Below are 24111 nucleotides of genomic sequence, written 5' to 3'. Positions count from 1 at the left end.
GTATATAGCCTTGAAGACTAAAAAAATAGTTAAAATATCCTTGCCCACACACAGATGCTTACCTGGTTACTCATCTTTGTTACTATGATGAGGGTAGAGATGAGAGAATATTCTGGCAGTGACTCAGATTATTCTGGTAAAGTCAGAAACAGGAATAAGAGAAGTTTCGGCATAAAACTCTTCAAGGACCTCTTTTAGAAAAACTTTCTACTTACTGGGTACCATGCTAGTTACTTGGGATATTTAGAGATAGATAAGAAAGACATGTCTTTACCCTTGAGAACTAACAAACACTTATTATGTTATCTAATGCAATTTATAATATTGCCAGTAGAGATGTTCATAAAATTCTCTGGGAACAGGGAGGATAAAGGGACTAATTGAGAAATGAAGCAGGAGAAACAAGGAGGTAAAGGAAGGATTAAGAGGAAGAGACAAGAACGGAATCTTAGAAACTTAAAGGAAGAGGGACATGTAGGAACTCATTTGGTAAACAAAATGGCACTCCTGGCGTAGGAAATAGCACTGGATGTGTGTATCACACACATACCGAGGGTGTAAGAAGGGAGAGGGAGTGGAGGGAGATGGGCTTAACCGAGTATAACAACAGAGAAGAAACCATGAACTTGAACACATAGCCTTAGAAATTTCTCAAAATACATAGGGAAAAAAAGGAACATCAGAGACTTTGGGGAGACTGTTGGGTGGTCTAACACATGTATAATTATAGCCCAGATAAGCGAGGGACCCACTATGTACAAGTAAAACGTGACAACGATAATACAAAGGATGAGAAGGGGGGAAGTGAAAATGCACTGTTATCAAGTTCTTACTGTATACATGAAGTTGTGTGATATTAATAAAAGTTAGACTGATACCACAACATGTGAGTAAAACTGTCTTGTTCTCCATAGAATTATCAGTAAACATTTGTGAGCAATTTTTACATGTGACGTTTCAGGCCTCCATGCTTTTGCTGTTTCCTATGTTTTGCCAATGCTGTTTCCTATGCCAGGATTGCCTTCTTGATTTGTTTACCAAATGAATTCCTACATGTAAGCCTAGTGTACATGCAAATGGCTCAGAATGTCACATATAAGCAAGAACAGTCCCCCAAGTGTACTGTTCTTTTTTTAATAAAAGCTATCCAAATAATAATGGAAGATTAGTCAATTGTGGAGCCTAAGTAAGTAAAAAATATGTAATAATGTTTAATTCCATGGGGAGAGGATGATCATGATATGTGGTATATTTTTTTTAAAGTTACTGAATAATCTTAGTTTTTGTAAGTATATATGTGTTCCTTTATGGAAAAAAAAAACTAAAATGATGTACATGGAGATGTTTAAAACAAACATCTCTGTAGGCTTCCCTGGTGGCTCAGTGATAAGGAAGCCACCTGCTATTGCAGGAGACACAGGTTCAGTCCCTGGTCCAGGAAGACCCCACATGCCATAGAGCAACTAAGCCCGTGCCCCACAGCTATTGAGCCTGTGCTCTAGAGTCCATGGGCCTCAATTACTTAGCCCACACGCCACAACTACTGAAGCCTGCGCTCTCTAGAGCCTGTGACCAGCCAACAAGAGGAGCGATCGCAATGAGAAGCCTGCACACTGCAGCTAGACAGTAGCCTCCATTCACTACAACCAGAGAAAAGCTCGTGGAGCAACAAAGACCCAGCACAGCCCCCAAAATAACTAAAATTATCTAGAAAAAAATTCTCTGGATGGTAAAAATACAGATGCTGTTTAACTGGGGACAGGATGTGTTTATTTAGCATTTTAAATTTCCTACATACAACAAGTGAACCTATTTGCAGGGCAGGAATAGAGATGCAGAGAATGGACATGTGGGCACAGGGTGAGGAAAGAGGGTTGGGATGAATTGGGAGGCTGGAATTGACATGTACATACTACCACGCATGAAATAGATGGCTAGTGGGAACCTACTGTATACCACACAGAGCTCAGCTTGGTGCTCTATGGTGACCTAGAGGGATGGGATGAAGAGGTGGAGGGAGGTCCAAGAGGAAGAGGACATATGTATACCTATAACTGATTCAGTTTGTTGTATAGCAGAAATTAACACAACGTTGTAAAGCAACTATACCCCAATTAATAAGGAAAAAATTTATAACACATAGAAAAATATGTGTTACAAAAACAGAAATACAGACCAATGGAATGAGATAGAGATTCCAGAGATAAACACACACACCTATGGGTACCTTATTTTTGACAAAGGAGGCAAGAATATACAATGTGGCAAAAACAGCCTCTTCAATAAGTGGTGCTGGGAAAACTGGACAGCTCCATGCAAAAGAATGAAATTACATCACTACCAAACGCCATACACAAAGATAAACTCAAAATGGGTTAGACCTAAATGTAAGACCAGAAACTATTAAACTGTTAGAGAAGAACATAGGCAGACACTCAATGAACATAGAACAAAGAACAAAGAACATAGAACACTCAATGACATAAAGCAAGATCTTCTATGACCCACCTTCTAGAGTAATGGAAATAAAAACAAAAATAAACAAGTGGAACCTAATTAAACTTAAAAGCTTTTGCACAGCAAAGGAAACCACAAACAAGGTGAAAAGACAACCCTCAGAATGGGAGAAAATGCTAGCAAGGGAAACAACTGATAAATAATTAATTTCCAAAATATATAAGCAGCGTATACAACTCAATACCAGAAAAGCAAACAACCAAAGTGGGAAAGGGACCCAAAGAGACATTTCTCCAAAGAAGATATACAGATGGCTAACAAGCACATGAAAAGATGCTCAACATCACTCATTATCAGAGAAATCAAAATCAAAACTACAGTGAGAACCTACCTCACGCCAGTCAGAATGGCCATCATCAAAAAAGTCTACAAATAATAAATGCTGGAGAGGGTGTGGAGAAAAGGGAACACTCTTGCATTGCTGGTGGGAATGTAAACTGATACAGCCACTATGGAAGACGGTATGGAGAGACTCCTTAAAAAAGCTGGGAATAAAACCACCGTATGACCCAGCAATCCCACTCCTAGGCTTATACCTTGAGGAAATAAAAACTGAAAAAGACACATGTACCCCAGTGTTCACTGCAGCACTATTTACAGTAGCTAGAACATGGAAGCAACCTAGATGTCCGTCAGCAGATGAATGGATAATGAAGCTGTGGTACATACACACAATGGAATACTACTCAGCCATAAAAAGAACACATTTGAATATGTTCTAATGAGGTGAACAAAACTAGAGCCCGTTATACAGAGTGAAGAAGTCAGAGAAATATAAATATCGTATACTGACACATACATATGGAATCTGAAGAGATGGCACTGATGAATTTATTTTCAGGGTAGCAGTGGAGAAATAGACATAGAGAACAGACCTATGGACAAGGTGGGAGGAGAGGAGGGTGAAGGGGAGATGTATTGAGAGAGTAACATAGAAATGTACAATACTATATGTAAAACAGATAGCCAATGGGAATTTGCTCTATGACTCAGGAAACTCAAACAGGAGCTCTGTGACAGGCTGAAGGGTGGGGAAGGGAGGGAGATGGGAGGGAGGTCTGGAAGGGAGGGGACATGGATGTACCTATGGCTGATTCTTGTTGATGTATGACAGAAAAACCACAAAATTCTGTAAAGCAATTATCCTTCAATTTAAAAAAAAATTTAATATGTTACTTTATAACAAAAAAATACAATAAAATAGTAAAAGGAAAAACAGATGGGATAAGAGCAATCAATATTGGAAAATATTGAAAATACATAATTGTATTGTCATATAATTATGGACTAAGTTCACAAATAAAAACTGTATCTGAACCTAAGGGATATTGAAGTGATTAAAGTGTTCGTGGCTTTGCCAGTTGAATCAACCTGAGTGTTCTCAGATTGTTCAGTAGTGTGTGCACAGTGTGGCTGCAGTAAAACAGAGGTGAGATGCTTACTCTGTGGCCCTGCCACTAGAAGTGCTTAAATATTCTTCACTGACTGATTACAGACTCACTCCTGGAAAAACATGTGTATAAGTTAAAAGCAAAATAGTTAATCATTAATAGAATATTTTCTAGGGAGTTTATAACTGACATTTAAATTCTCTGTAAAACTGCATAGCTGAAGAATTTCTTAATGTTTTCCAGTTCCTGAGAGCAGAAATGGGCCACGACTACCATTTGGCAAAAAAATTATGTCAAATGAGTAAGTACAAAATAATTCTCTTTTCCCAGTCTTCTCTTTGTTTCTAAATACATTCCCTAATATATAAGATGGTTTGGTTACCATACAGCTAGTGAATTCCCTCATAGTGTCTTGGCGAATCCTTGATAGTAAAAACTGGTATAAGGACTAATTTAAATTAGAATTCCAGAGTAACTTTGCGTGGGATAAACTGACAAGGACGCCATTAGAAGGTATGTCAACATCATTAGCTTCATGACAATGGGTTAGTAACATATGCCTTTAGTTTCAAAGAAGTGTCATGTAGTAAAAAAAAGCCTTTCTTAGAAGTGAAGAAGTGAAGCCGCTCAGTCGTGTCCAACTCTGAGACCCCATGGACTGTAACCCATGGACGGAGGAGCCTGGTGGGTTACAGTCCATGGAGTCACAAAGAGTCGGACACGACTAAAGTGACTTCACAGGCCTTTCTTAGCATGCAGTTATTCCACAAATATTTGAGTTACCTACCTGCCAGGCTCCTCTGTCCGTGGAATTTTTCAGGCGCAAATACTGTAGTGGGTTGCCATTTCCTCCTCCAGGGGATCTTCCTGACCCAGGGATCGAACCCACGTCTCCTGTGTTTCTGAATTGCAAGTGGATTCTTTACCACTGAGCCACTGGGGAAACCTTAATAAAAATTTAAAAAGTTGTGTGCCAGTGCTGCTATTTAGGCACTGGGCCAATAATCCCACACTTAATCTAGTGTCAGACAACAAACATATAATTAGCATGTCATAGATAACAGGTGCTATGGAGGAAAAGGGAAGAAGGAGTAGAAAGTACTGGGAGGAAGCAAAGCAGTTTTAAGTAAGACAGTCCAGCAAGGCTCACTGGAAGACTAGAGCAAACCCGTGAAAAAGTTGTGGAAATGAGTCCTGTCATCTGAAGAAAGTGTATTCCAGGCAGGACTAATAGCAAATATCCAATAGATGAGTGTACCTGACTGGGAACAGCAAGAAAGGCAGCAGAACCGGAGCAGATTAAGCCAGGGGACGTGTGATAGGAGATGAGGTCAGAGAGCTTACAGGTCAGGGACCGTGCAGACTGCAGAGCATCTTACTACAGCTTAAGGACCTTAGCTTTCTCTCTGAGTGAGCAGAGAAACCACCAGATACTTTTGAGTAGATAAATGATATGAACAACCTTACTTTTCTATCTGAGTTTTAGTAGTTTGATTCGATGTTCAAAATGGTGGTGGTTTTTGTTTGTATTTAAGCAAAGAGAAGTTTGGGAGATTTGCTGAGTTTCTTAACTCTGTGGGTTGATGTTTTCATCAGCTTTGAGGATTTCTTGGCCATTAATTTTCAAAGATTACTTCTGCCATATTCTCTCCCTCTCTTCTATTCCTGGGTCTCCAGTTACACACAAATTAGATTTTTTTCCTTGGTGTCCCACATATGTCTTATACTCTGTTTTTTCCATTTCCTTGTATTCCTATGCTTTAGCTTGTATATTTTCTGTTGACCTGTTTTTGAGTTAATTTATCCTATCTTTTGCTGTGTCCAGTGTGCTGTTAAAACTATACAGTGAATTGTTCATTTCAAGGATTTCATTTTCCAATTTTAGAAAGTCCAACTAGTGGTTAGATTCCAGGTCTCTGTCAAAATCCATAGTCTTTTCAACTATTTTACCCATCTTTTTCTCTTCATTAGTCTTAAAGGAGAAAATGCTAATTCTACTATTAAACTTTATTAATGACAGGTCTTGAAATATTAACTATTGTAGACCTGTTTTATGGTTGAAATCTTTTAGTGACAATGTGGTGTAGGGACGTGGGGTCTACTCTTCCTTGCCTCACAGAGTCCCCACTGTGGATACAGTACTTCCTAAGTACTAAGCTAATTTTTAAAATCGATTTCTTGAATACATTAACACTACCTATTTTATATCCAGAATAATTTGCCTTGTTTAATCCTTTCAAGCACTTTTGACCTTTAGAACTATCAAATAAAATAGTTTGATCAAAACTATTTTTGGTGGCCCACAAACATAGAATTTCCAATCAGAAGGAATCCTTAGAGAATCATAATCCTTTCAAGCACTTTTGACCTTTAGAACTATCAAATAAAATAGTTTGATCAAAACTATTTTTGGTGGCCCACAAACATAGAATTTCCAATCAGAAGGAATCCTTAGAGAATCATGTCCAGTCCTCCCTTTTTATAAGTAATGAAACGGAAGCAGAGAGAAGGTTAAGCAGCATGTGTAGCCCTGCTCAGGGAGCAAGTGACACAGCTGGAGCTGGAACCCAAGCCTCCTTTTCCCACAACTGCCTTTCTTCTCTGTGTGGCCGGTACAGAAAGGAGTGATGCTCTAGCTCTAGCTCCCAATTCTCGTGAGTTTTTCTTGTGGAGTCTAATTATATATAGAAAATGTATATATTATTTTTGTTTTTATACCTATCAGTTATTTTAGAAAAGCCTCTGGCTAAAGCTTACAAAATATAGACACTGACATCACCACATTTGTCAGTGAGTCTTGGCTGTTAGCCCCGCACTGTAAACAGCAGGTGCTCAATAAAATGCTTGTGGGCCTCAATAAAAGGCAATGCACACTCATTAGGTGCCAGGTAAATAAGGATGAAAAAATTCAAACTGATCTACCTTAATTGGATTATATTCCTTTAAAAACTCCCTCCCTTCCTTTCTTCCAGCCAATACACATTGAGCACTAACTCTGTACCAGACATTATGCTGGGAGCTGGAGAGAAAGCAGAAATCAGACCACACCTTCTAAAGTGCTCTAAAGCCTTCTGGGGTTGACATCAGACGTGGTTTGGTGTGGTCTGCACCCTTACTGACTGACTCATCCAGTAATACTGTTTACTCTTTTCTACCCATGGCAAATAGTGGTGCCTCTACAACTGAGGGTTAAATTCTAGGAAAGGATGGATGGAGGGTCCTAAGACAGGCACCGTTTTCCAGGGAGCCAGATGAAAAAGAATTGCTCCCAAGAGGAAGAAGAGGGAAATGTGGGCAAAAGGGCCCAGAGAATGGGGGTAGAGCACAGGGAGTGCAAAGTAAGATTGGCTACCCCTGACACAGATTGCCAGTCAAGGATGTGAAATGAGAGAAGCCCAGGTTTTGCAAAGCCAGGCAGATTGAAGGCAGAAGGCAGAGTTGTAGACTGTCTCAGGGAAAACAAAGTGCTATTTCTTTGATGCCAGTAGGAACGCTGGCTGAGGGCTGCCTAAAGTCCCTCTCTGTGTTCAAAGCAATAGAACAATTTTTTTTCATCTAGCATGCGCCCAAAAATATTATCTATAAATTCTTACAGCATAGATATTATTTTCTAAAATTTATCACAGGATGTTGAATATTGTCCCCTGTGCTATACACTAGGACTTTGTTGTTTATCCATTTTATATATAATAGTTTGCATCTACTAACCCCAAACTCCCATCCTATCCCTCCCTCACCCTCCTCCCCCTTGGTAACAAGTCTGTTCTCTACAGCATAGATATTCTTTTGTCTCTTTTGTTCCCCCATCTTCTAACTTTTCCACAGAACAATCCACCTTTTTCTCTCTATATATATCCATATATTTATAAATTTACTCATGTAAACATAGATTATGTATTTACTTTTTATGTATTTATATATATATGTATTGAGCACCTACTATGGGAACATTCTTGCATACAGTTTTTAATTCTTATAGCAGTTATGTGGAGCAGATAGGATTAACCCTATTTTACTAATGAGGAAAGTGAAGGTAGCCTGGAGAATTGATTTACCCAAAGTCACACAGCTTCCCAGTGGTAAAGCTAGATCCCAAGTCTGACTTGAGAGCCTGTGATTTCTTGCTATATTTCCATTTCTTCATTTGAATAATAAGTTTATAGTTCTGGTCAAGCAGGCGGAGACTTGAAAAAGAGGTGCTTTTATGAATCAATCGGATTGAAATGTCTCCTATAAATTGACCAATATATATTTTTACTTGTATCTAAGGCAACTAATTTATATGAAGTAATACATCTTTGTCCCTTCAGAGGTGTCTTACAAATTCGCTCTCTTGAATAGCCTCCAGTTCCTGGTATATTTCCTTGCCGTCCAATCAAGGTGTGCTCGTTTGTATCTTTACTTGGGTGCAGGGCTTCCCACCCTGCATCCCAGGTGTAAATGGTTTCTTTTTTATCTGCTCTTCTAAAACTTTTTCTGGTGAAGGCTTGTAAAAGTGGTTTTTAAATGAGACTGAAAGTCAGGAATACCAGGTACTTTTCTTAGTTCATCTCATGACTGACTGAGAGATTTTCTGTCAGTCTTCCCATTTCTTGGTCTCTTTACTTGCAGCCGAGTCATCTCAGGGTGCCAATGCTTTTGCTCACAGGCAGTCTGAGATTCTACAAAAATAACGTGTAAGCCTGGAAGACCTATTTCATCAATTATAATAATTGTAAATGTTTAAGAATAATGGCCTGAAAACCAAAATGGTTCTCATCATTATGCATCTAACACAAAAACAGACGTAGCTTCAGATACAGAAGAGAGTTTCTGTAAAGTTTTCTATTTCTTTGTGAGTAAACTAAATCACCCTTTCTTGGGGTATAATTTTATCAAGGCATAAAAGACTGCTTCCTACCCAGTCATCTATATTCATTTATTCCATTGTTTTTTTTAATGTTTTGAGGTCTCCCGTTCTGTCAAGTACTCTTTTAGAGCTGCAACAGTGAACAAGACCAGCGTCTTGTCTACCCTAAAATCACCTGCCATCTGAGGGCCCTAGAGCCCCGTGGAACTCAGAGCTTGCCCCACCCCCAGCCCCAGCACCCTGCTCCAGCCCTTCAGCTAGAAGGAAGCGTCGGCTGCACGCTTAGGAAGGAACCAAGCCTTTCTCCAGGCCCAGAGTCACTCCAGGAAAACTGATAGTCAACATTTATTCAGTACTTACCATGCAGCAAGAACTAAACTAAGTACTTTGTCTGTATTATCTCCTTTATTCATCAGATATCCTAATGTGATCAGTAGTGTTTGTTATTGATCACAAGAGTTGGGATCACAAGAGTTGGACATGACTTAGCAACTAACCCACCACCACTGGTATGGATATTGTAGGGCTGAATTTCAAAGCAGATACTTTCCCTCTGAAAATTGACAGCTGCCAGCAGTTTTTGTTAAACCATGAAAATAGCTGATCTCATACTCCATTCCCAAGGAATAATCCTAACTCCAGCATGAAATTTTCTAAGTTGTGTTCCAGGGAATATTAGTTCAAGATTGCTTAATAAATATTTCACCAAGAAGGATTCCATGGGAATAACAAATTAGGGAAACCATATTCTCTTCTCTGTAAGATACATGCTCTGAGCATGTTAATGGCTATGTAAAATCCTGCAGTTGCTCCTTACTGTAAGCTTTGATTAACTTCATTTAACCTAGTTTCCCACATACATATTAACATCTTAAGAAACTAGTGTCTCAAAGAGCAAGTTGGAGAAACTCTGCTGTAGGAGGAGGCTTAACCTCAGAGAAAGATTTAGACTGCTAATGATAAGCATGTTTTAGTTCAAGTTAAAATGTGTAAAAAGTCACTTTTATTAAAGCCTTAAAAGATGTATAAATACCCATAGAATCCTTAAAAGCAGATTCTGAGCAGGCACACACTCATGCTGACCCAGATTGACGGTACATTGTTATGTTAGTGGATTAGAAAATAAAGACATTGGTTTAGTGTGTCAGGATGGAAGTCATATAGGGTGAGGTCCTCTGAGCCACTGGGGCCCAGTTGAACCATCCCACAAGTCTCACTTTTAGCCAGGCGAATAGCACACTTGATGTTTCGGTGCCCCCTGGGGGCCACCAAGATATTACACAGAAGTCACAGCACTCAATGGATAATGCAGAATTATGAATACGCCTGAAGGCAGCTAAGAAGACAGCAGAGAGAGATCTGTAGAGCAGGATCTGAAAAAATAAGTTAACTAGTCTAGAAAACTCTGAAACAAAAGGTATAAAGCTTTCTGGCTTCTAGGACATTGGTACATTAGACCAACAGGCCTAAAAATTTCTATTGATTTAGTCCAAAGGAAAGATGACACATTCACATAAAGGATCAGCAAAAAGGAATAAATAGCACTTAAAAACAATGGATCAGATGAAGTGGTGAGAATACTGTTCAGTAGGTGATGACTGGGTGTCATTAGCAAAGTCTCCATGTATTACAGGATTTGTACCTTGTTTGGGGAATGATTATAGTCAAGAAACAGCATGGCTAAAGCCTTTGAGGGATGTCTCATAGTGATGGAGATTGCTTTTTTTTGGACAGGTGGTAGAAAATATAATGAGGATTATTTCCCTTGCAAAGTACCTAAGATAAGTAGAGCATTTTCTCTGTTTGCACTTAGATGTTCCTGTGATATAATTGTTGGTGTTTTTGCTTTGTGCATTTTCACTTAACTGATAGACAGTTTCAATCTCACACTCAAGAGGCTGTTTGCTGAAACACTTAGAATGTTAATAACACACATTCTGTTGTCCATTTGCAGTCCTAATCTATGAACCAGAAAATCCTGAGGCCAAGGAGTTTTTCTCACTGATTGAAGAAATGCTGCTGATGGGTAAATTTAAAAATTGAAATTCCTTCTTTCTCATAGAATCATGATCAGTCACTATTTAAAAATCCATTATCCCAGGAAACTGGCAAAATACCTCCTCAGGAAGTGGTTAAGAAAAGGCGAAATGATTATCTCAGATGGTTTCATGAAACCGGCTTTTCCTCTATAGATGGTCAAGCTGACTCCATTTCCTCTGTGGGGTGGAACTGCCCAAACAGAGCCGGCTCCCTGGGCAGACAGTATTGGGCACTGACAGAGTCCCCAGAGGGAACAGTTCCTGCTGAAGAGGGAACAGTACCCCAGGAACTGAAAGGATTATCCCACGGTTCCCAGCAAAGTCTGTACCCTCTACATTACCCTGAATCTCACTTTACTCTTATTCTATTTCAGAAGTTGACAGTAGTAAAAAAAAAAAAAAAAAAATTATACCAATGTTTTAAATATAGTTTTAATCCACAAACATCTTTATGCTAGTAAAAATATGTTCTGTGTACCACTGCTTTGACCCTCCGCTCAGTTCTCACATTCTAAAACTATGTACTTCTTGATGGAGGGGGAAACAAGGAGGATTATGATGTTTCAGGGTAGACATATTAAGAAATATTTTAAACAAGTCTCTTCCTTTCTGTGGCAGAGAAAGCACAGAATCTCGAGGAAGATGATGACGAGAGTGAAGAAGACAATAGTGAGAGTGAAGGAGAGAGCACAGAGGACCCAAGTGAAGAAAGCTCTGATGAGTGTGAAGATGGGTGACGACAGTTGCTGCTGTAGTTCAGTCTTCATGTATGTTCATTACTGTGTACGGTGGAAATATAAAGAAGAGAGCTGCATTTCAGTCTAATGGTTCTTTATTTGGCATAGAGTTCCTTTAATTTATCTGTATTAGCTTGAGCTTCTTCTTAATAGTTAGATTTCAACTCAACGTGAGCTACTCAGAAAGGGAAATAGTCATTGAAAACACTTAAAAGCACAAACAATGTGCCAGGTACTGTTGTATACACATTAATTTATTGAATTCAACAAAACCATGCGAATAACAATATCATTGTCCCCATTTGACAGATGAGAAAACTGAGGCACATAGAGGGTGAGTCATTTGCCCAGCATCATATCCCTGTTGATCAGTAGAGCCTCAATTTTTATATGAACATTATGGCTCCAAAAGCATACTCTTAGTCCCTACCATGTCCAGGCACTTTTATTTACATCACTTATTTCATGTTCTTTACAGCATGTATCAGTACCTGAAATTCTTATTTACTTTTTTTTTTAAGTTTTTATTTTATTTTATACTAGAGTATATTTGATTTGCAATGTTGTTTTAGGTGTACAGCAAAGTGATTCAGTTATTCAGATTCATATACCTATTTATTTTTTAATTCTTTTCCCATTTAGGTTATTACAGAGTATTGAGCGGAGTTCCCTGTGCTTATACAATAGGTTTTTGTTGGTTATCAATTTTAAATATAGTAGTGTGTACATATGTCAATCCCAAACTTCCAATTTATCCCTCCCCCAACTTGTTCTTTTTATCTTTTCCCTGCTTGTCAGAAAATGTAACCTCCACATAAGCAGGACTTTGTCTTTTTTACCATTATATCACTAGCAACTGGACAGGTGCCTGGAAAATAATGCGATGTGTATACCAAGGGAATGAATGAACTGAAAGTTAAGGACAATGTTTATATTCTTTCTTAAAACATTTGTAAGACTTTATTACACTTTTCTGTATCTGTTACATTATTTTTCTGATTCTGTATTCCTTGATGAATTTCTGCCACCTTCAAACTAGGTTATAAGGTAACTGAGGTAAAAATGAGAAAAATATTCCTAAATAATTTGTTTTGAGTGTGCCAATCTGATTTGGGGTTAGGCAGTTTGAGTTTTTATTCTTATATCAGCACAATATCATGTCATATCCAAAATGCTTGAAACATAATTCATTCTTTGGGCATTTTGTAGCATGCTAACATTCAGAGGAAGAAATCCTGCTGCACCATTTTTATAGAACTGTCTGAAAGAAGTAAAGACAGGTATGTATAATCATCTAGTTGCGTAACTAGTTGGATAGCACTGCAGGGCTGGCTGACAGAGACCGCGAGAGCTGCTTGTTCTTTTCATTTGTAAGTTGTTTGTTATTCCTCCTATAACCACCACCATATGTCGATCAGGGCTTCCCTGGTGGCTCAGACAGTAAAGAATCCGCCTGCAATGCAGGAGACCTGGGTTCGAATCCCCTGGAGGAGGGCGTGGCAACCCACTCCAGTATTCTTGCCTGGAGAATTCCATGGACAGAGGAGCCTGACAGGCTACAGTCCCAGGGGTCGCAAAGAGTCGGACATGACTGACCAACTAAGCATATGTCAATCTAATGCCACTTACCTGACTTTGAAGTCCCCCCCATAAGAAGTTTTTTAAATATCCTAAAACTGATATTGCAGATGAAATGAATTACACTGGTAAAATTTTAGTTTTCTTTTTAAAGGCCAGGAAGGTTCTGAGGAAGAAGCTCTCTGAATAAAAAGCCATGATACCATAGGTCATATTATAGCTTAAATCTAAGAATTTTCGAAGTTGGATCATGCAGAATAATCCGTATTTATGGATATGTACCCTTTATCCATAGTCTTCATCCTACTTGCACTCCTTACCCAGTGTAATTCAGGGTGTTGGCATAACCTGACACAGGCATGCACATCTGAACGTGGTAGCTAAATAATATAATAGCTAAACATAATCTGCAAAGTATTTTTTGTATTATTTTATATAAGCATTTTATATATTTAATTTACTGGCTTCTCAGTCCTAAGAGCATGTTACTATATTTTCCCTTTTGGTTACACAAATTGAATTTGGGATGCTGGGTGTATCCAAGGGTAAATGTTAACTGGGGTACTGGAATTCAGATGAGGAAATCAAGACTATGAGATGCAGGTTGTGTTTCAGTATGAGAGATCTAGTGAATCTTGAACCCAGTGTTTCCTGTTGCTTCACACACAGCTAAACTGTAGGTGAATCAGCACACAAGCGGTGTCTGTGAAGACAGTTCAGGTCCAGACCTGTGCCTTCTTCAGAACATTACAGTGGTGGGAAGGAACCCAAACATTCAACAGCCTGCAAATGTATGAGAATATCCACTCAATGGACTTAAGATGGGAACCCAATAAGATAATTTCATTTATTTATTCAATCAATATTTACTGAAAGCCTATGGAGAACAAAACCTGGTCCCTGCTTTTAAACAGTACTGGCAGGGTGACAGACACTGCCATTGAGGAAGGCCAGGGTGCTAAGGGAGAACACAGGAGGGGCACCTAAACCGGGCTAGGTGTCCAGGGAAAGCATTCATAGGGATGTGGAGTCTAAGCTAAGGATAGAATGAGGAGAAATTAGCTACAAGGAGAGGATGTGGGGAAGAGCGTTCTATTAGTAGACACATCTGAGTCTGGAGAGCAAGTAGGCATGGTTGGATTGCAGAAGGAAAACGGACCAGTTAGAGCCAAGACAGATGAAGCTATAGTAATAAAGGGGCTGGGGAATGGAGGATCTTCCAAGCCATGTTAAAGTTTGAACTTTATCGTTAAAGTAGTGGGAGGCCATTGAGGGATTTTAAAGAAAATAATGACTGTATTTTGGAAAGAGCATTCTAGTAGCCAGATAGAAAAACATGTTCTCAAACTACAGGTGATGATTCATCGGTCAGTTATGAAATCACTGTAATGAGTAAAAAATAGCTGGGTTTCTTAAATACATAAAATAGCACACATTGCAAAAGAGTATATGGGAATTACAGTTTTGTGAGATTTTTCATTCAGAGTTTTTGTGTATATGTCCTCAATCTTGATGTGAAATGTGTTTCTTCTTCCTAAGGATCTCCATTTTAAAAAAAGAAAAGAATTATGAAGCATAGAGAACAGACTGGAGTGGGTTGGAAAGGAAGGGCATCAAGTATTCCAAATCCCGACCATTTTACTCTAATGCCCTACCCTCCACTGTACTTTGCTCCCTAAGATTCCAGTAGAGAGGGACAGATTGAAGAAAGGGGAATAACTAATGAAGTAAAGACCATCTAATGCTGTGGAGAATGCATATGACATAACGTTAGTGTGTGGCAGTAGCTTCCATCTGGACAACTGCCCCAGCATCCAAATGTGGAGTCAGAATGGCCTCTCCTTTCTTCATATAGCCTTCAATTCTTCTGCATCTCCTTATACAACTGACCCTCGAACAACATGGATTGGGACTGTGTGGGGTCTACTATATGTGAACTTTTTCAGTAATAAATACTACAGTACTACACGATCTGCAGTTGGTTGAATTTGTGGATGCCAAACCACAGATCCAGAGGGCCAATTATTAGTTATACTCGGATTTTTGACTGCATAGTCAGTCAGCACCCTATTCCCCCATGATGTTCAAGGATCAACCATATATTATACAAGGTGATAACCTACATTCCCTTTAACTGAAGTGTGTTTTTTCCCTTGGTTAATGTAAGGTATATGTGATTTTGATTATTTGCCTGGAATATTGATCTTGGACAGGTGGGGGTGGGCAGTGGGGAGCATGTGACCAGGGCTCATGGTGCCAGATGTGAAGGAAAGCCTGGATCCACTTGAAATGTTTTGGGGTTCTGGGCAAATGTCCTATATTGGGAGGTATTGAGAACTCATAAGAGGCAGGTGAGATGTAGCCTCCAAGACCAGTCTGAGGAGGACAGAGGTCTCTCTGATTGGGTTTCCTAATAAACTACCCAGCTAACATGGGATGTAAGTTATAATGCTGGGCGGGGGTGGGGTGGGTGTGCCAAAGTTGGAGAGGCTTGTGAAGTGAAACACTGGGACATGAGATGGGCTTGGGTAGCTGTTGTGCCAAAAGTTTTCACTTTCATCTCAGGTTCAAAGGATTTGTTAAAAGAATAAGCCACTTGTTCTATACAAATGAATAATGCCAATATTTATTAGAGAATTATCTAGCTTACTTTCAATATACTAACATTAAAAGAAAAGAGAACTAGAAACAGCAGAGGATATATCACCAAACTGGGTTTTGACCAACATCCAGACTCAAACAGCGCTGGGAAGTCCCGTGTCACAGCACATCCAGAGTCCCAGTTGGCAGAAGTTCCCAGGCAGTGCATCTGCTCTGTGGGTAAGACTTCAAAGATTGCAGTTCAGGGTTCCCACTTATAATTTCAGGAGGCAAACTGATACCATCATCAGTCTGTAAGCAAATTTCAGCTCTTTTCATATTAATGCCGTTTGTCTTATAAAACTTGGAATGTTAAGCCTGGGGCTTGGTTGGCCAGAGCTCCTGCAAGGGCTCCACAATCTCAAGATTGTCCCCTTATATATGGTGCTGTAAATCTTATACTCACAGCAGGCAGGCAGGTCACTCAGGGCAGTGTCCAGGCAGGTTAGAAGCACGGTCAGAGGCCTGTCCTACTTTGTCTCTGAAGCCTAAACAAGACTATTTAATTTCCCTAACAGTAGCCTTGTTCAAATGTACCCTTTTGCACCAGGAGACAGCCTAGAGCAGGCACTGGTTGATTTCCCCTCCATCCTTTTCAACCTAGGTGATACATCTAAGCTAATTATGGTACTTCCATCCCACTTGCTACTAGTTTGTTTGCAACAGCTTTGAAAGGTCACATAAAAATTATATGTATTTAACAGGTACAACTTGATATACATTGTGAAATGACCACCACAATCAAGTGAATTAACATATCTATCACCTCTACGTAGTTACTTTGTGTGTGTGTGTGTGTGTGTGTTGAGGAGATTGAAGATCTATCCTCTTAGCAAATTTCGAGTATGGGCATACCTCAGAGATATTTTGAGTTCAGTTCCAGACAACCGCAATAAAGCTAATATCACATTAATGTGATTGAGGCATGTGAAGTTTTTTATTCCCAGTGCGTATAAAAGTTATATTTACCACTATACTGTAGTCTATCAAGTGTGCAGTAACACTATGTATAAAAAATAATATGCATACCTTAATTTAAAATATTGCTAAAAAATGCTAACCATCATCTGAGCCTTCAGCAAGTCATAATCCTTCTTGCTGGTGGAGTTTGAAATATTGCAAAAATTATCAAACTGTGACACAGAGACACAAAGTGAGTAAATGCTGTTGGAAAGATGGCCCCGAAAGACTTACTTGCTACAGGATTGCCACAAAGCTTCAGTTTGTAAAAATGCAATATCTGTGAAGCACAATAAAATAAGGTAGGCCTGTGTATAATAAGTAATGTTAACTATTGTCACCATGATGTACTTTAGATGTCTAGAACTTATTCATCTTGCATAATTGAAACTTTGTACCCTTTGACCAATATCCCTTTACTGCTGGTTATTACTAGACATGGACAGAACTCAGCCAGTCTCAGCTAATAAAACATGAGACCAGAAAGCATAGAGCCTTCACAGATACTTGCAGCAACTTAGAACCATGGGAGGCTTTATGCTGAAGCCAATGCTAAGGATAGTGGAGGAGAGAAAAGAAGAAACTAGTCCTTGATGACATTTTTAGTGACAGTCAACTCTGGTTTAGTCCTTTCCCTACCTCTGAATATCCTGTGTAAAACAATAAATTGTCTTACTGTAGTTTGTTTCTTACTTTCTATTACTTTGCAGCCAAGAGCACCCTACTGTATGTATCTGCGACACATAGCAAGTATAATGACAACAATGACATCCTCTAGGATTGTAAGCCTAACTGGACTCTCTAGGTTACCATCAGGTCCCCAGTGGGTCATGGCCACCCAAAGCAGGAAGAGGAACTGGCAGATCCTTGTTCCAGTTACAGGTGCAGGTAAGTGAAAAGCAGAAATACGAAAGCAGCTAGAATGGTTATCTCTGCGTTGTGTAAGTGAGGAGGGGAGGTAAGTAAGAAGAATTTTACTTTTCAATGTATGCATTTTAATTTTTTTTCATGGGCATGTGTCACTTATAACTGAAGTCTTTCTTATTGGTAAGATATACAATTTACCAGTTTAACCATTTTAAAGTATATAATTCAGTAACATTAGTATTTTGATACTGTAAAATCATTACCAGCATCCATCTCAAGGATTTTTACATCTTCTCAGAATGAAACTTTGTACCCACTAGACAGTAACTCTCCATCCCCCTCTACCCTCAGCCCCTGGCAACCACTGTTGTCCTTTCTATTAATTTGACTACTCTACTTAGCAGCAGGTACCACAAGTAAGTGGAATCCTACAGTATCTGTCCCTTTGTGACTGACTTGTCTCACTGAGCATAATGTCTTCAAGGTTCTTCCATGCCCTAGCATCTTTCAATACCTGATCCCTCCTTATGGCTAAATACTATTCCATTGTGTGTACATATCACATTTCATTTATTCACTCATCCATTGATGGACAGTTAGATTGCTTCCACCTTTTGGCTATTGTGAATAATGCTGCTGTGAACGTGTATGTACAAATAAATATTCTATACTAAAAGTTTTTTTATATGTGCAGAATCTAAAAAGATGATGCAAATGGACTTATTCGTAAAACAAACAGACTCACAGACTTAGAGAACAAACTTTTGGTTGCCAGGGGAAAGGAAGAGAGGAAGGGATAGCTAGGAAGTTTGGGACCTACATTACACACTGTTGTATTTAAAATGGATAGCCACCAAGGTCCTACTGTATAGCATAGGGAACTCGGCTCAATGTCATGTGGCAGCCCGGATGGAAGGGGAGTTTCGGGGAGAATGGATACATATATATGTATGGCTGAGTTCCTCTGCTGTCCACCTGAAACTATCACAACATTGTTAATTGGCTATACTCCATTATAAAATTAGGACTTCCCTGTAGCTCAAATGGTAAATAACCTGCCTGTGATTCAGGACACCAGGGTTTAATCCCTGGGTTGCGAAGTTCCTCTGGAGAAGGGAATGGCAATCCACTCCAGTGTTCTTGCCTGGAGAATTCCATGGACAGAGAAGCCTGGTGGGCTACAGTCCGTGGGGTCGCAAAGAGTTGGACACGACTGAGCGACTAACACACACACACACACCCCAATATAAAATTAAAAGTTTAAAAAAAACTTTTAAATTAAGCCTATACATGAGGTAGGACAAAACCTGGGGGGAAAAAGTTAATGAAAATGTTAACCATGATTGCATTTGTGTCATGAGATTTTTTTCATTTTTGTCTGCTATAAAGTCATATACTTTTTTTAAACAAGCATATATTACTTTAAGGGAAAAAATATAGCTTATTTACAATGTTTTGCTTTTCTTTAAAAAGAAACTTAAAAAGGAAGTTAGAATAAACAACAAGTTGCCACTATATAGCATACCAAACTATATCCAATCTCTTGGGATAAACCATAATGGAGAGGAATATTAAGGAAAGAATGAATATATATGTATAACAGTCACTGCGCTATACAGCAGAGACTAGCAAAACATTGTAAATGAACTATACTTCAAACAAATAAAAAAGACCAAGAAAAAGTAAAACTGACCTTAGGAACAGAAAAGTTTACACAAGGAAGAGAAGAAACAAAGCAATATTCATGAATTGCCTATTGTATGTGAGGCATTTTAGCAGGCCTTAGTACACGTCTTGGTGTGCTAGAAGCTTCCCATTAGGATCAGTGTGTGTGTGTGTGTGTGTGTGTGTGTGTGTGTGTGTGTGCTCAGTCGCTCAGTCATGTCTGACTCTATGCGACCCCATGGACTGTTGCCTGCCAGAGTCCTCTTTCCATGGAGTTTTCCAGGCAAGAATACTGGAGCCGGTTGCCATTTTATACTCCAGGGGATCTCCCTGACCCAGGGGTCAAACCCACATCTCCATTGATAGGTGGATTCTTTATCACTGCATCACCTGGGAAGCCCAATAAGGATCAACACTAACAAGTAAATCAGTAGGTCTTTAAGTTCAGAAAAGATGTCAACTGAGACAGAAATGCTGATCTTCATAGAACATTAACCACTTAGAACACTCACAAACTGGCTTATTCTTATGCTGTTGGATAATTTAAAGAGATCATTGCAAATAATCATCAGTAGATATGCAGATGACATCACCCTTATGGCAGAAAGTGAAGGAGAACTAAAGAGCCTCTTGATGAAAGTGAAAGAAGAGAGTGAAAAAGTTGGCTTAAAGCTCAACATTCAGAAAACTAAGATCATGGCATCCGGTCCCATCACTTCATGGCAAATAGATGGGGAAACCGTGGCAGACTTTATTTTTCTGGGCTCCAAGATTGCTGCAGATGGTGACTGCAGCCATGAAATTAAAAGATGCTTACTCCTTAGAAGGAAAGTTATGACCAGCCTAGACAGTATATTTAAAAGCAGAGACATTACTTTGCCAACAAAGGTCCATCTAGTCAAGGCTATGGTTTTTCCAGTGGTCATGTATGGATGTGAGAGTTGGACTATAAAGAAAGCTGAGCGCTGAAGAATTGATGCTTTTGAACTGTGGTATGGGAGAAGACTCCTGAGAGTCCCTTGGACTGCAAGGAGATCCAACCAGTCCATCCTAAAGGAGATCAGTCCTGGGTGTTCATTGGAAGAACTGATGTTGAAGCTGAAACTCCAATATTTTGGCCACCTGATGCAAAGAGCTGACTCATTGGAAAAGACTGTGATGCTGGGAAAGATTGAGGGCAGGAGGAGAAGGGGACGACAGAGGATGAGATGGTTGGATGGCATCACCGACTCGATGGACATGGGTTTGGGTAGACTCTGGGAGTTGGTGATGGACAGGGAGGCCTGGCGTGCTATGGTTTATGGGGTCACAAGGAGTCGGACACAACTGAGTGACTGAACTTAACTGAGCCTCCAACATCCATTAGATCATCGAAATGATCCGTGGGATCATTGAAAAAGCGAGAGTGTTTCAGAAAAACATCTGCTTTATTGACTATGCCAAAGCCTTTGACTGTGTGGACCACAACAAACTCTGGAAAATTCTTCAAGACATGGGAATACCAGACCACCTGACCTGCCTCCTGAGAAATCTGTATGCAGGTCAGGAAGCAACAGTTAGAACTGGACATGGAACTACAGACTGGTTCCAAATTGGGAAAGGAGTACGTCAAGGCTGTATATTGTCACCCTGATTATTTAACTTATGTGCAGAGTACATCATGAGAAATGCCAGGCTGGATGAAGCATAGGCTGGAATCAAAACTGCCAGGAGAAATATCAATAACCTCAGATATGCAGATGATACCACTCTTATGGCAGAAAATGAAGAAGAACTAAAGAGCCTCTTGATGAAAGTGGAGAGTGAAAAAGTTGGCTTAAAACTCAACATTCAGAAAACTAAGATCATGGCATCCAGTCCCATCACTTCATTGCAAATAGATGGGGAAACAGTGAGAGACTTTATTTTGGGGGGGCTCCAAAATCACCAAAAGATGGTGACTGCAGCCATGAAATTAAAAGACGCTTGCTCCTTGGAAGAAAAGCTATGACCAACCTAGACAGCATATTAAAATGCAGACACATCACTTTGCCAACAAAGGTCCATCTAGTCAAGGCTGTGGTTTTTCCAGTGGTCATGTATGGATGTGAGAGTTGGACTATAAAGAAAGCTGAGCGCTGAAGAATTCATGCTTTTGAACTGTGGTATGGGAGAAGACTCCTGAGAGTCCCTTGGACTGCAAGGAGATCCAACCAGTCCATCCTAAAGGAAAACAGACCTGAATATTCATTGGAAGGACTGATGTTGAAGCTGAAACTCCAATACTTTGGCCACCTGATGTGAAGAGCTGACTCATTTGAAAAGACCCTGATGCTGGGAAAGATTGAGGGCAGGAGGAGAAGGGGACGACAGAGGATGAGATGGCTGGATGGCATCACTGACTCAATGGACATGAGTTTGGGTGGACTCCAGGAGTTGGTGATGGACAGGGAGGCTTGGCATGCTGCAGTCCACAGGGTCACAAAGAGTCAGACACAACTGAGCGACTGAACTGAACTGAGCCTAAAAAAGCCCTTGTTTTCTTTGAATTGATTGTGTAGTTCCTATTGTTGTGTAACTACAAAAAAAAAGTTTTAATAGTTGGTTAACTTTCCTGAGCCCTTTCCTGCCTTTTTTGAACACTTGGCTTGCCTTCTACTCTGTAACAAGGCTTTTGGTATTTCATGCCCCTTGGTCCCTAAATGTATCTTCCCCTCAAAGAAAAATTATTCTGAATGTCTTGCCATGAAAAGGATTACTTGAAAACAATCATTCTGTAAAGAAGGTAAATTTCACAGTTCCCTGTCTACCACTGGACAGTGTGATAGGAGAAAAGATTCTTCCCCATCATAACAGGCACCAAATTCAGTTTATTCCTGATGGCAATTGAAGAACTGAGCCAAACGTAGAGCAGAATACTTAAATCAGCAGACAACATCATCAGCCTATAGCCACCTTCCCTTAGCTCACATCCCACCAGTGCAAGAAAATAAAAGGAAAAATGTTAAAAATCCTATGTACTAAATGAACTTACAATTATACTTTTGAGAAACTTGACTCAAAACTGAAACTTGCTAAATTGAGTCATCTTTTGTCACCTGTTAAAACAGTGGTTCGTATACTGGCTGCTCCTTCATAGGCTAGATGAAGTCTCCTAAGTGGTTCTGACTTTGAGGGACTTATTTTCATCCTTGTCTACTTTTTCTTCTCACCTCCTTATGTAAATCCAGATGAAGAAAATGATGCAAAACAACTGCCTATATTCATTCTGTAGGCGCTAGCTGCCTTCCAGATGGCCACCTGAAGATCGTAGGAATATATTGTCTATTCAGCTGCACAAAATATAAAAACCAGCCAAATATGCATGGGGTGGTTATAGTGTCCAGGAACCATTCTGTTCTGGGGATACATTGGTGTAAAAAGAAGTCCCTGCTCTCACAAAGCTTTTGTTTTAGTGAGAAGAAAGAAGCAATACATAAGTAAAATATACACTATGTGAAGTAGTTTAAAAAAAAAAAGTGCTATAGGAAAAAAATAAGAATAGGGAGTGCCAAGACTAGGGGAGATCTGTAATTTTAAAATAGAAGGATAAAGGAAGGGCATCAAGAAAATTTTTGAACATTTGAGCAAAGACCAGAATGAGAAGGAAAAATCCTATGGAACATGGGGAAAGAGTTTTCCAAGCAGAGGAATATTCATTGCAAAGTCCCTGAGGCGGGAACATGCCGGAAGTGTTCAAGAAATAACAAGAAAGCCAGAATCCCCAGGGCAGAGTGAAGACTTCAGCACAAAACTGGCTCCCTTTCACCCCTTCTCTGCTGAGTCTGAATGTTCCATCAGAAAGTTTTCTCCTCTAAGAATCAAAACTGTGTAGATTATCTAAACTACTAAAGAGGAAGGCCTCAAGTCCATGTTAAGGGATGGTGAAGCTCTACTGAACTGGGCAACGAAATAAAACACATATTAGGCTTAGCCTCCAAGGAGAAAATATTTAAATGGATCAAAATCACTGCTGAACTAAGGGGAAGGAATAGGAGCAAGAATTGACATACACTGAAAGCCATAAACTTGGGCACCACTGAACTTGTGAACATGGGTTTTATGGACATCAAACAGGACAGCCCAAAAGCTAAGATTAGCTCCCATTTTACTGATGAGAAAATTTAGACTGAGAGCATTTAAATAATAGCTAATAGAATTCAGATTTGAATTCAAGTCTGAATATCTTTAAAGTTTTTGCTTTTCTTCCTGTAACACTGCCTTGGCTCAAAAGTTCCTCGAGTTCATAGCATTCACAACAGAAAATTCCCCCATGAGAGGAATCATGAAACAAACACTACTAATTAATTATTTCAGATGAATGAAGTCTTATCTGGTCTCATCTGATACCCCACCCATCCCATTATGGGAATCCAAAGAGATTAAGTGATTTTCCAAGGTCAAACAGTTGTTAGGTGGGAGAGCCAGAAGGTCTTGCTGAGCCGTGTGCAGGGAACTGAGACTGAAGAAAGAACAGTTTCCAGTCTGGTTCTCAGTTAAGTGTGTGCTCTGGGAAACCCTGAAACTTATCTGGACTTCAGTTTCCTCGTCTACAAAGTAGAGGATCTTGGGTGATGATTAAATGAGAGTTCAGACAATGAACATATCACATAATTGCCATGAGATAGATTTTTCATCTCTAACTATTTCTATAGTCATGATTCTAAAGTGAGAGAAAGACACTGAGAGGGAGACAGATAGAGGTCTCTAACATGCCCCTACCCTCTTCCACCACCACCACTAGAAGTAGGTCAGACTGGGACCCCACCCCCTTCCAGCACCACCACTAAGTAGGCCACACTGGACCCAGCCTGGGCTTTCCACTAGTAAAGAATTCATCAGTGCAGGAG

At 39.6% G+C, this 24111-nt stretch overlaps 1 protein-coding gene across 11 annotated transcripts in view; it reads left to right on the top strand.

Annotated features, from left to right (window-relative positions):
• The window catches only part of SP5 (Sp5 transcription factor), a 71097-nt gene extending 59482 nt beyond the window's left edge, over positions 1–11615 (top strand). For all 11 annotated transcript variants that reach the window (XM_027558017.1, XM_027558088.1, XM_027558025.1 and 8 more), the window contains 3 exons: positions 4152–4209; positions 10712–10783; positions 11415–11615. In XM_027558017.1, the coding sequence (XP_027413818.1) occupies positions 4152–4209; positions 10712–10783; positions 11415–11533 (249 nt within the window). In that variant the 3' untranslated portion in view covers positions 11534–11615. The remainder of the gene's footprint in view (positions 1–4151; positions 4210–10711; positions 10784–11414) is intronic.
• The last annotated feature ends 12496 nt before the right edge of the window (positions 11616–24111 follow it).

Source organism: Bos indicus x Bos taurus, chromosome 2 (assembly GCF_003369695.1).
Source record: "Bos indicus x Bos taurus breed Angus x Brahman F1 hybrid chromosome 2, Bos_hybrid_MaternalHap_v2.0, whole genome shotgun sequence".
Lineage (NCBI taxonomy): Eukaryota > Metazoa > Chordata > Mammalia > Artiodactyla > Bovidae > Bos > Bos indicus x Bos taurus.
This window is presented reverse-complemented; position numbering and strand designations above follow the sequence as displayed.